Source organism: Xyrauchen texanus, chromosome 34 (assembly GCF_025860055.1).
Source record: "Xyrauchen texanus isolate HMW12.3.18 chromosome 34, RBS_HiC_50CHRs, whole genome shotgun sequence".
Classification (NCBI taxonomy): Eukaryota; Metazoa; Chordata; class Actinopteri; order Cypriniformes; family Catostomidae; genus Xyrauchen; species Xyrauchen texanus.
The window spans coordinates 36,524,820-36,537,601 of NC_068309.1; the positions used below are offsets into that span (position 1 = coordinate 36,524,820).

Here is a 12,782-nt window from a genome sequence, read left to right on the forward strand (position 1 = left end):
GAGTGAGTTTCTTCACATAAATACTGCTGTCCATAGAGTCCTGTAACTTTACCTCAGTCACATGATCTGACTTTTGCAAGTGTTTATTACACCACACATGAGCTTCCTGTTCTTACATCTAGACCATCCCTGCCTCTGAAATCGCGTACTGTCGCAGTATGTACTGTATTTGATGAAGGACACACTTCTTGGCTGGTAAAAAAGGAGGCCTACGTTCTTTACGTTTGAATATTTCCATATTATATGACACAATGCAGCTTTGCGTATTATATTTGCTAGAAAACGTAGGTCATCTGAGTATTTCGTGCTTACTGTTTTATGAATACTGAGTATTTGGACATACTACTCAATTGCCATATCGATCTTTCCCTTTCCAAACACACCTGTGATGTTGACACTCAACTACATCACACAGAACCTTTAATATCGTAACAGATGGACATTTTAAATAATTTACACACAAATTGTGATATCTATACATCCATTAGCAAAGACATACTGTAAAATAATACCACTGTCCAGGTTACCAAAACACATATGTAGCATAAAACCACCCAACTCATACATGAATCTGATATATGAACATTTAGTTAATACATTTTAGCATATATGTAGCCTGCCTATTTAAATTCAACTAGTATTTGGGAAAATATGTAACAAAAATCTATTTTTGTCATATTTTGACATATATGTCAAGTATGTAACTTTTTATATCAGTGAAATCCATAAATGAATATACAGTATATTTCATACGTGTTTTACTTGTATTCACAATATATGGGAAAATAAGGTCAGAATGCACATTAATAACAGTGTTCCAGTGCAGAGATACAGTCAATCTCATTATCCTTTTGAATAATATATTTTATAAACTAACAATCTCTATCATAATAATAACTATACAATTCTATATTATGAAATCATTTATCATTGCTGTTACAACATTTTTCCGAAAGCCTAGACAGCTGTCTCGCTAATCAGTTAATTGGCTTAACCGAAAGTGCTTTGTATAAATGGAACAGTCTCAGAACAGTACTAAAGTCACCTTATTTTCATCCTACCTCCTTATACAGCCTCAGAAGGCAGCATTTTTACAGCTTTCAGATATATATATACACTACCGTTCAAAAGTTTGGGGTCATTTGACTGAAATGTTTCTCATGATCTTAAAAATCTTTTGATCTGAAGGTGTATGCTGAAATGTTTGAAATTAGTTTTGAAGATAAAAATATAATTGTGTCACCATATACATTTATATTCATTTATAATAAAAACAGAAAAGGTTTTTGAAATCGATGACTTGGACCAAATAATAAAGAAAAGCAGTCAATAAGTGCCCAACATAGATACAGTTTAAAAAGCATCCCAGGGTGATTGCTCAAGAAGTTGCTGGAGAAAATGTCAAGAGCACATTGTGGACTACTTTGAAGATGCTAAAATATAACACAGTTTTGATTTATTTTGGATTATTTTAGTCACAACATAATTCCCATAGTTCCATTTATGTTATTCCATAGTTGTGATTACTTTACTATTATTCTAAATGTGAAAGGTAATAATAATAATGAATGAGTAAGTGACCCTAAACTTTTGACCAACAGTGTATACACACACACACACACACACACACACACACACACACACACACACACACACACACACAGTAATCTTCAATCTTATAAATCAGTAATCTTATGAAAGCTGTTTTATTCTACATGGAGAGGGTCCACACATGGGGGCGGCCATGTTAGAATCACATGACCAGCTGAATACTACTCTCTTAATCTCAGTAACCGTCCTGTTATTTGACACTTTCACTCATTGATTAAAGTAATCATGACTGACTGTGAATACTACATTTCTACAATGTCATCTGAAACTGTAAACTATTGATTTTAAATGATGCTGCATCCAAACCACTAGGTGTCAGTGTAAGTCCAAGAGGACACAAAGACAAAAGTTACTGAGTGCCCGGCGTGGTCTTCTGCTGTTATAACCCATCCGCCTCAAGTTTCGACGTGTTGTGCATTCTTAGATGCTTTTCTGCTCACTACAATTGTACAGAACGGTTATCTGAGTTACTGTAGCCTTTCTGTCAGCCCGAACCATTCTGGCCATTCTCCGTTGACCTCTCTCATCAACAAGGCCTGAACTGGCGCTCACTGGATGTTTTTGTTTTTGGCACCATTCTGAGTAAATTCTAGAGACTGTTGTGTGTGAAAATCCCAGAAGATCAGCAGTTACAGAAATACTCAAACCAATCTGTCTGCAGTGATGGTATTGGATTACATGTAATCCAGATTACATAATCAGATTACAAAAATCAAGAACTTGTAATGTTTTGGAGGCACAATATTAGGCAGGTGATTTTAATGTTGTGGCTGATCTGTGTGTGTGTATATATGCCATGCTGCCACATTCCTTGGCAACATAGCACAGTTATACGAATGCATACCATTTTAAATAAAACAATTTCATTATAATATTATTTAAAATATTTTTTATATTTATTATTTAAAATCATTTTAGGTGTTTATTGAAAATGTGTAACGTTTATTCATTTGGCACGGTAATATATCTCTTCTCATTAAATTATTGCAGACACGTTGCGTATGTCTCCAATCACTTATGTAAATATACACACATGTGTTTTGTTTGTCAATCTATGTAAGAAACTAGCTCGCAAACAACTTCCACAAAAGCATATTTTCAGGCATGTTAGCGTCTGGATATAGCAGAACGGTTTTATTAACAGAAGCATGTGAGCTGTGATTCGATCTCTACCACGCATGTGTTGTTGTGTGCTGCAGCAGCGTGCATCAGCTCCTCTTTGACCCTACACATTATTCTGCATTCGCACATTTACCAGCTATACTGGACCCGGAGGTTCCCCCTCCGATTTATATAGCACGACGCGCGCCTCCAATTGTTACGGCGGTTGCGTCGCGCTAACGGCTCCGAGACGCGAAAGCAAACGCGATCTGCTATGTGTCATAGCGAAGAAAGGCAGTAAATACACGGGAAACGTCCGTCTGAGAGGAAGATGGTGATCATGGCTTCTCTACATTTATCCTCTAAATGCCTTAATGCGATGGCCGTGTCTACAATCCCAGTCAAGCTCTTTCTATGGGGGTTTCTAATCGCTCATCTTCCTTTGAGGTAAGAATTTAACACCAACGGGCCGATTTTAATATTGAATTTGTTCTATGATCATCATCATCAGCATCATCACATATAAACGTAATATAGGCATATTTGGAGTGTCCATGCCTGCTTAGATTGATGCTGCTCTATTTCCCATGGATTCCTCTAATCCGTTAGCCTCGGGTAGTGTTTTGGGGTTGCACATAGTTATGGATATATGTTTTGATGTATACCAGATTGTCATATATGCCGGTACGTGACAGTATGATACGTCAAATGAAGTGTTATAAAGATATTCACGACACTACAGCAGAGAAGGCTATTTGTCGACATCCGGGTTTGTAGTTATTTTTACAGCGCTGGTGGAGAAATTCTTCAAATTTTGATTCGACAAAATCCCTAAACAAGAACGCGACGCCGGTGTTGTGTAAAGCTATCGAACAGTTTGCTCAGAATTGTGATATTTTGTTCAGGCGTGACGTGTCATGATTCAAACACTGTGACTCTTCATTAAAATGATGGTGTGTTAGTGTTGACAGAAACAAAACAGATGACCATCTTCCTTGTATTAATCCACATTCATTGGTTTGCTGTTGTAAATAACCACGGCTAAAGTTTAGAGCTTTGTACATGATGCCATTTCAGTCAAGACGTTTAATAAGATTTACGTGAGGGATTGGAAACGCCTCCTCTCCACCTGCCGATGAAGAATCAGGAATCATTCAGGCCTAACTGGACAATCGGAAGCCTTGACATGTTACCACAGAGCATCAAATACAAACAAACATACAACTATTTAATAATAAAAAAAAAAGAATTGACATTTTTTAAAAGTGGCTTCATCTTATAGTTGGTGTACTTTATGTGATTTTTTTCTAAATACTTTCTCCTTAACGGACATTTTTGTCGATATTTGTTTTTCGATCATTTCGGCTGTGTTAATTCCAATGGCATATAATTGGCCAAATGTGTGTATTTTTGGGGGATTTTTGATATTTCATCCTCAGTTCCTATTATACATCTACAATGCTCTGTGTATACAAAATAGCTACACTCAGGACATTCAGGACAAAAATGTCCCCATTGAAACCCATTAAAACAGCAATATTTGATCCCAGTGCCATTAAAGCATAAAATCATGAATTCTATGATAGTATGCTTTCATTCCAGAGCCCTGACTTCAAATGTAAAATGTTAATATTTTCACCAGATGGCGCCATTTTTCTCATGTTTAGCCAGTGGAGCAAATACATGCTTTCCCCCTATTTTCTGTTTGCTGTATTATAGAGCACTGCAGGCCAAATGAATAAATGATGCAGCTAAAATTGTGTGGGTGTGTTGGTAGAGATGTCAGTGTTTTGTGTGTGTGTGTGTGTGTGTGTGTGTGTGTGTGTGTGTGTGTGTGTGTGTGTGTGTGTGTGTGTGAAAAACAACAGTGGTATTATGTATTTAAAGGGTTAAGATCCTGAAAATTTATGAATATTTGGTAGTTATGATAAGGACTGATGTTGGTTAAAAATTAAGTTATTGAAAGTGGAAAATAACATTAATATAAAGGACCTCTCAGTACATTTTTTTTACTGACGCACAAGATTTAATCTGTAGAGACAATAATAAGTACACTATTTGTAGGCTGATTTCACCAAAAAGTATAAACACTGCAGCTCCATGCCACTTTCAGTATTGCTCTGTATGTTTTGAGCGGCCAGACCAGCCTGACACAGCAACACTGGCTCAACTAATGGCGTGAGTTTGGGCCAGGACTCGCTGTTAGTTTGACAAATGGTAGAAGTTTGAAAACAGTTGCTGTGTTCAAAATCTCTTGCCTTTATAGTATGTACTGCATTTTATAAAGAAAAGCTTTATTACATTAGGACTTTATTAGCAGAATAAAATGGTATATGCGTGCATTTTCCATCCATGGGTACACTTAACAAAAGTACTGGAGTTTAGGCCTAGTCCAGATTGCTGGTTCTAAATGTCAAGCTAAGGAACATTTAAAATTGGTTTACGTGTTTAATAGACAATGTCTTGGTATCTTGGCAAATCAGTTGCAAAATTAGGGCTGGGCGGTATATCGACTTTTTAAGGTATTTCGATATATTTTCAAACAAGTTCTAGGATGATATTATAGGCCCCACTCGCCCGCAAGTTCTGCTTGAGCACTACATGTCCTTTTTTCTCTCTGGACAAGTTACTTTTTTACACGGACAAGAGAATGACCAATTTACTTATCCAAAGGACAAGCACATCACATTGCTTAATGTCGAGCCCTGCATGTCATCTGTAGAGATTGCCATAAACAAATCTCTTCCACCATTTTCAACAGCGCCATAAACTGCAGAATATTTAAGTTGGCTTGTAAGAGCCAACTTACTGAAATCCTATTTAAACTTATTATTATTATTCTGTCAAAAATTTACAACTCGAACTCCTCCTAGAGCTTTAACTCCACATACTCCAAACTCGGCTCAGACACTCAAACTGTTCTGACTCGGTATGCAATATCTTTTCTAACTGATCGGACTTATGGTTTTCCTAAAAATGACGATCAAACTCGGAAAAAACTCCCATTGACTTAACATTGCGGAATGTTCAGATTTTCAAACTCCTCAACTGCCAAAAATTCAAATCTAAATCCCTTGAAACCAGAGACTAAATCAAACTGCCATTCTATATACTATATGAGCCATTGAGACTCATTTAAACTAATAAACTCATCTATCTATGACACTTATCTATCTATCTATCTATCTATCTATCTATCTATCTATCTATCTATCTATCTATCTATCTATCTATCTATCTATCTATCTATCTATCTATCTATCTATCTATCTGACGGTAAATATTTATCTATCTGAGGGTAAATATCTATCTATCTATCTCTCTATCTATCTATCTGAGTGTCTATCTATCTATCTATCTATCTATCTATCTATCTATCTATCTATCTATCTATCTATCTATCTATCTATCTATCTATCTATCTAGCAACTAAGTTAAACTTTTAACTACTTTAAACTACAAACTACTTTAAACTTTAAACTAATTTAAACTTTAAACTCATTTAAACTATAAACTACTTTAAACTTCAAACTACTTTAAACAATAAACTACTTTAAAATTCAAACTAATTTAAACTTTACACTACTTTAAACTTTGAACTAATTTAATCTTCAAACTACTTTAAAATTCAAACTAATTTGAACTTTAGACTAATTTAAACTTTAAACTAATTTAAACTATAAACTAATTTAAACTTCAAACTACTTTAAACTTCAAACTACTTTAAACTTCAAACTTTCTGGTCCAAACTTTCACAAGCCAACTTAAAGTTTGTCTCGACGAACTTTTTCTAGTTTACATTTGTGCTGCTGCTGCAACCCCGGCCGCAAAGCCTTCGTAGCCTGAAAAGTCTTCTCGAAACAAAGCATGTTGCAAGCTTAATTTACCATCTCACATGTGGCTTTGATTTACAACTGAACATTAAGTCCACTTCATAGACAATACAGAGATATATATCATGTATCGCCATTCATCCTAAAAATACTGAGATATGATTTTGTTACATATGGCCCAGCCCTAAGCAAAATGGGTACTATGTGGTTTTGTGGAAATGCAGTTGTATCGCAGATTCGTGAACATTTGTCATTTGATATTGACTCCAATTAATGAGCTAGTACTTTCAATGAAGCTTGGTACCTTAATCCATAAGAACTACACATGGGTGTTTGCTCTGGTGTTGCCACCCCTCATAGTCTACAAGCCACCCCCTTGCTACCCCATACAAATATTTTCTAGATCCGCCCCTGGTTTCAGCACAGAAAAAGTTAAAAAAATTTGCTTTAAAACTAAATGGAGACCTTCTAGTTTGGATGTATGAACCATATGTGATCTCAGGAAGATCTCAACAGCTGTCTGAAAAATCTCTCTACATAACTAAATCAGTTTGCTTTGAAGAAATAGGCTAGTTTCTTGATTTACATAATTTTCTTGAAAAACTAAACACATGTCTCACATCCAAGGTTCATGCTTTCAAAACAGCTAATTAAAGCCAATCTCAAATGCACATGCCACTCAAAGAAAGGATTTTTGCTGCTTGTTCAATTGACTTGATAAATAATTTGACACAACTTGATTTCAAATTATTCTATTTAAATTTGGAAAATGGAAGTTTACTCAATCCATTTGAGTTGGGACTACGTGAATATTTTTGTGGTGTTATGCCGCCTTCATGTGCTATCGGAATTATCTTAAATACGAGTTTCCCCACTCAGAAGTTACGCATGAACGACCCCTTGTAATTACGACTGGGACACACTTTTATAAATAATTCAGCTAATTGTTAGCGCTTGACATTTCGTTCAGATTTAATTATGTATATCGGCAACCATTCTATGCATTTTAACACCGCTAACTGAATAATATGTATTATGGTGTCAAAATACATATATGTATGAATGAAACTGGCTTCGTCCATGGTTCTGTTCTTTCCTTCAACAAAGCACTTAAACGCGACCTACTCGTAACACTTCAGGAATGGGTAGTGGAATAATTCCATAGGAAATGAAGGCAGCCTTAATGCAGCATTGATAAAACTGGGCAGGTGATTTCCATTTCCCAGAATTCTCTGCATGGGACTGGATAGGGAGAACAGTTAAGTGTTATTTTATGCATTTTTGAGCATGATGAGAATAGGAAATTTGTTCATGTTTAATGTTCTGTTATATTGGTATCTTAAAAGAGTGTCTGTTATGCTGGTGTTTTGGGGGTTACCATTGTGGTGAAGAATGGCTCTTGTGCTAAGGTGGAGGATGGACGGTCACTTTCAATTGATACTTGATTCGAGTGCTGCTTAACTTTATAAGCAGTTGCTCTTAAAGGGACAGTTCAACAGTCTCTTGCTCACCTGGCGTATACTAATGATTAATAAGATAAGCGAAGTTGGACCAACATAAGAAAAGGTATTAAACAAACCTAATTAAATCGGGTTTGACTAACGTAATTAAGTTGACTTAACCTCCTAAGACCCTCGCATGACTGTTGTGTGCATTTTCCATTTCCCTTTTTGATTTGGAACTAGTAACACAAAAATCCACAATTTTCTATAGCAAATAATTTTCATATATTCACATATGTAGACAGCGAGATCATGTTGTGAAATTTTAAATGACACTAAGCGATAGAAAGTCAAATTGTTTATTGTGTTTCCAGGAGTGTTGATTATTCATGTTTTTCAGACATTACAGCTGATTTTCTGTAAAAATGTTCTTGAATAATTAATTCTGATTCAAAGAACTGGCCAGTATCATCCAATCAATGCCAAACATGTTCAAATAAATGTATACATTATAAATTGTGAATCTATGTACTGATTATAATTGTCACTTTGTGACATGTCTGTCAAACATGTTCAGTGGTCCAAACATCATCTGCAGCCTGAAACTCAACTTTTGGACAGATTTTACAAGTGAATGCACTTAAATGTATAGAGAGCTATAGGATGCTCCCTTGTTCCCTATTTAGGGAATGACTTAACCTCCAGTGTGCTGTCTGTCTTCACTGGTCTCAGAACAGTTAGAAATGCACCTTATTTTCATCCTAACTCCATATAAAACCTCTGAAAGCCAATTTCTTAAGCTTTTGGATGAGCCCATTTCTTCTCAATGTGAAAATGCACATTAAATATTCAGTAGGAATGCATTTACTGATGAATAGAATCATATTATACAGTGATAACAAAATAAAATAAATCAAAATGTATAGTAAATGAAATGAAATGATCCACAGATGTGTTAGAATTGAAAGTTATTAAAAATAATTAGAAATGTTTTCTACTTTTCAGGAAATGCGTTGCCATAAAATTTACATATATGTGGACATCATGTTTATCAGCACGCTGATGCGCAAAAAATCAACAGATTTTTTAAAGCGGTGTATTAACCGAAACTAGAGACTCTACTCTTTACAACAAAACAGGTTTCAATGAAAAAACCTAAAAAACTTCCTTACCATAGACACTTATTTGGGTCTGTAGGAGCACTGCACGGAAATCGATGGCATGCTGTTGTGTCACATGACTCGGCGCGGCAGCTGTTTAACCATTAAATGACAGGTTAGAGTCTTGTGAACAGTATTCAGTCGGTTTTTATTAATTTCAATTAAATGTTGCGCATAGCGAAGCCAAAATACAATGTCCACACATGTGGACGTGGGGTCTCACAAGGTTAAAAATGCTATAGTTCATTAATTTGACCTAATCCAACTAAATTGGCTTCATGAAATACATTCAATTACGTGTAAAATCTTTCAGTAATTCAATTAAGGGTAATGATTTCATTTTTTGAGTACAGGTTGTCAAATGGTGTCATATTGCCATCTGCTTCATTAGTAATGCACTCAGCAAAGGAAATGCAATCTAATAATTGACCATGTTATTGTCTCTTTGAGGGGAGCTGGACAGAGATTTCAGCATTCAGTGACTTTAATCTCAATACCTCTTTTTAAAAAAAGGAGAAGAGGGAGGAACGTTGTTGGTCTTCATGCAATAATCAATGCTGCTGGTCAACGATGATCTAAAATCTCCATATGTGCTTTGTTTTTGTTGTCTTGGTCCTTTTGTTTTACAGTAAACTTCCTCATCCTCTTTTTAGAGGAAGATCAGGAACAACTTGAGCAAAGGGTTTCTTGTGCTTTGGAAAAATGTCCGATTCCACCATGCAGAACATCTCCTGTGTAACAGTAGACCACAACCTCTATGACAGAATTACTCTTCTCCAAGCAATAGAGGAGGCTTGCAGATATATTGTGTCACATGAGTGTCACATATTTCCATTCAAACAGAAATGAGAGGCTTGATAGATACATTCATTTAGAGAAATGTCTGAAAAAAAGGGCTAAATGTCTTCATTGTGGAACTTGGATAAACTTGTGTTTTCAATAGTATAGTCGTGTTTCAGTAGCTAAATGTGTGAATTGTTTTGAAAGCACTGACCAAAGTTTGGAGAAATTTATAAAATCAATTGAGGAAAAAGGAATTCTTTGCAGGAAATCTTGCTTTCATGAGCAATAGGGAGTAGATGAGACAAGTGTCAGATCGCAAGGCATCAAAAGCTCTACACAGTGACTGAAAGTATGGCACGTTGCGACACGTTTCAGCTGCTCCCCATGTCTAAAAGACATTTCCATGTGGAGTTGCACCGCAGGGATGAATACACTCACTCGTGGCATGATGAAATGATTGCTGCTGCCTTTGATAGCACACAGCACGCTGGTTTAAGAGCAAGGCCCCTACAAATACCTTAACCTTATCATGAAAGATATTCTAGTTTTATCAAACCAAAGCTCAGATTTTTTTTTCTTGGCCCAAGACTCCCCAATGCATGTATTAATGTGGGAAGAGGCAGTTTTCGTAAAATGTTCTCTAATCAACCTGAAAAAAAAAAAAGTTACTTTACAGACGAGAAGTTAGGCTGAATGTTAGCCTCAGGGGAAATGGAGATATTCAAAAAAGATGGTATATTCATCCCAATATGCAGTTATGTGACCAATTCAACCCAAAACAATCAAGATGGCGGCCCGTGTTGTAGTGCCGTTGTTGTGCGTGCTATCCACTTTGATAGTGCTGTTAAAGAAAATTTACTCGGAATTGCTGTCTGTCGGCGAAACTCGAGGACAGTAGCTTTTCAGACTACATGGAATGTATGCAAGGCCACACTTCTTACCTTTCCCCCCCGCACAGTAAGGTGAATTAACCGTTTTCAGAAGCTCCAGTGTGTTCGAAAACGAGAATGCCATTTTCATAATGTGGACATAGCCTTATATTACCATAGAGACCAACCTATCAACAAAAAGAATTTTTACTATAGTAATAACAGTCAATTATGCATAATTACAGTCAACTAACCCTACACCAAACCCTTACCCTTACCCAAACCCTAAACCTTATAGTAAGTGCATATTGTTAATTAGTAATAATCAGTAATTATTTATATAGGACACCGTAAAATAAAGTGTAACCTCAAATTTGTTCTAGCCTCCTATCCAACACTTTATTTTAAGAAATAAAACATTTTGTGAACAAATTTCTACAGCAAACACCCTTCCCTCTTCCTGTTCCAAACTCCATTGTTTTTTTCTGTGGTAATCTAAAGTTTCTTTTCTATCTGAATCATGGTTAGGTTTAGGGTTTGGGTTAAACGTAATAACAACGTTTGTTGGTGCATTCATTTTGTTTATTTAAAAGTCATACATTTTTTAACGAGCCAACTCGTACAATTTCTTACGATTTCACCAGCTCACACTGCTATGATTTTATTGTCCAGTCACATGAGATAATAAACATAATATGATCAATCAGTTTTGTAGTAATAACACATTTTCTGCCATTCTTAATGTGAAGTTTTCCCAAGCTTTTGCCATTTTATTTGGTATTTATTGTTGGGACCCCTCATCCATGTTTTCCACTCAACATTTACTGTACAATTCTTCAGTCACACCTCGTGTAATAGGTAATTGAGTTGCTTATACACTTGTTCTGTTGATATTGATTAGATTACTTTATTGTTCTTGTAGTAGAGCATGCCACAGGCAATGCCAAGGTCATGGGTTTAATTGCCAGGGAACTAATATACTGATAAAATCTATACCTTGAATGCACTGTAAGTCACTTTGGACAAAAGTGTCTGGAAAATGTATACAAGGTGGCCCAAAACAAACATGGCAACTATGTTTGATTGCTCGTATCTTAAAAATGCATAAAGGCATTTGCATGATTTTTGGCATTCTTCTGTGATGTCATCGTGAGCAACAACTTGCTACAATTAAATAAATAAGTAAATCGTTTAGCTACGTTTTCAATGGCAGTAAACTGGCCCCGCTTTTTTTTTTATGTGTGTGTGTGTGTGTGTGTGTTTGTTTTTTGTGTTTTGGGCTACCCTTGTAAATGTAATGTGCCATGGACAATGCAGTGAGCTATGAGTTATTATATTCAGATATATCTCTCTTTTGAACTCTCCAGGACACTGTAGAAGTCAATTTATGAATGCGCTAACAAGCCTTGCTTAATACAAATTGAACAAGAATAATTAATCACATACACTTTGGCCTGAAAGCTTTTGATAATATGGTTGCTTTGTTATTTCGTAAAAGATTGACCAAGAAAGATTTGGACCAATTTAATCCAACCTGTTAATTGGCAACATGGCCAAAGCTATGCAAGGTAGTTCACCCAAAGTATACATTCTGGTAAACATCTGGTAAACAAATTTGCTACTCGTTATTTCAACATTCGAATCAGTTTTGCGATTTTCCGCAGTATATTGTCAGAAGATTGCAGGTCTTCACCGGTAATGGTGAACATGTAGCAAACCTTTGGCAACAATGGACAATTTGCCACTACTATCAAACATTTTATGGCAAAAATGTGGCAACTTTGGTGCAAAGCTTATGTGCATGTGAAAATAATGAGTGGTCCTTTATTTATCTTTGAAATGAAGCACTATACACTGCCATACAGGTTTAGAAAAATATGAGGTTGAGTAAATGTTGAGAGAATTTTCATTTTTGGTGGATAGATTTATTTTACTGCTTATCTTAGTATGGTTTGTGTATAGCCAGAGTGTTTTAATGTCATC

At 35.7% G+C, this 12,782-nt stretch overlaps 1 protein-coding gene across 3 annotated transcripts in view; it reads left to right on the plus strand.

The window, feature by feature from the left end:
- Positions 1–2,837: 2,837 nt before the first annotated feature.
- gabrg2 (gamma-aminobutyric acid type A receptor subunit gamma2) overlaps positions 2,838–12,782 on the plus strand; it is a 149,744-nt gene continuing 139,799 nt past the window's right edge. For all 3 annotated transcript variants that reach the window (XM_052104053.1, XM_052104054.1, XM_052104055.1), the window contains exon 1: positions 2,838–3,159. In XM_052104053.1, the coding sequence (XP_051960013.1) occupies positions 3,044–3,159 (116 nt within the window). In that variant the 5' untranslated portion in view covers positions 2,838–3,043. The remainder of the gene's footprint in view (positions 3,160–12,782) is intronic.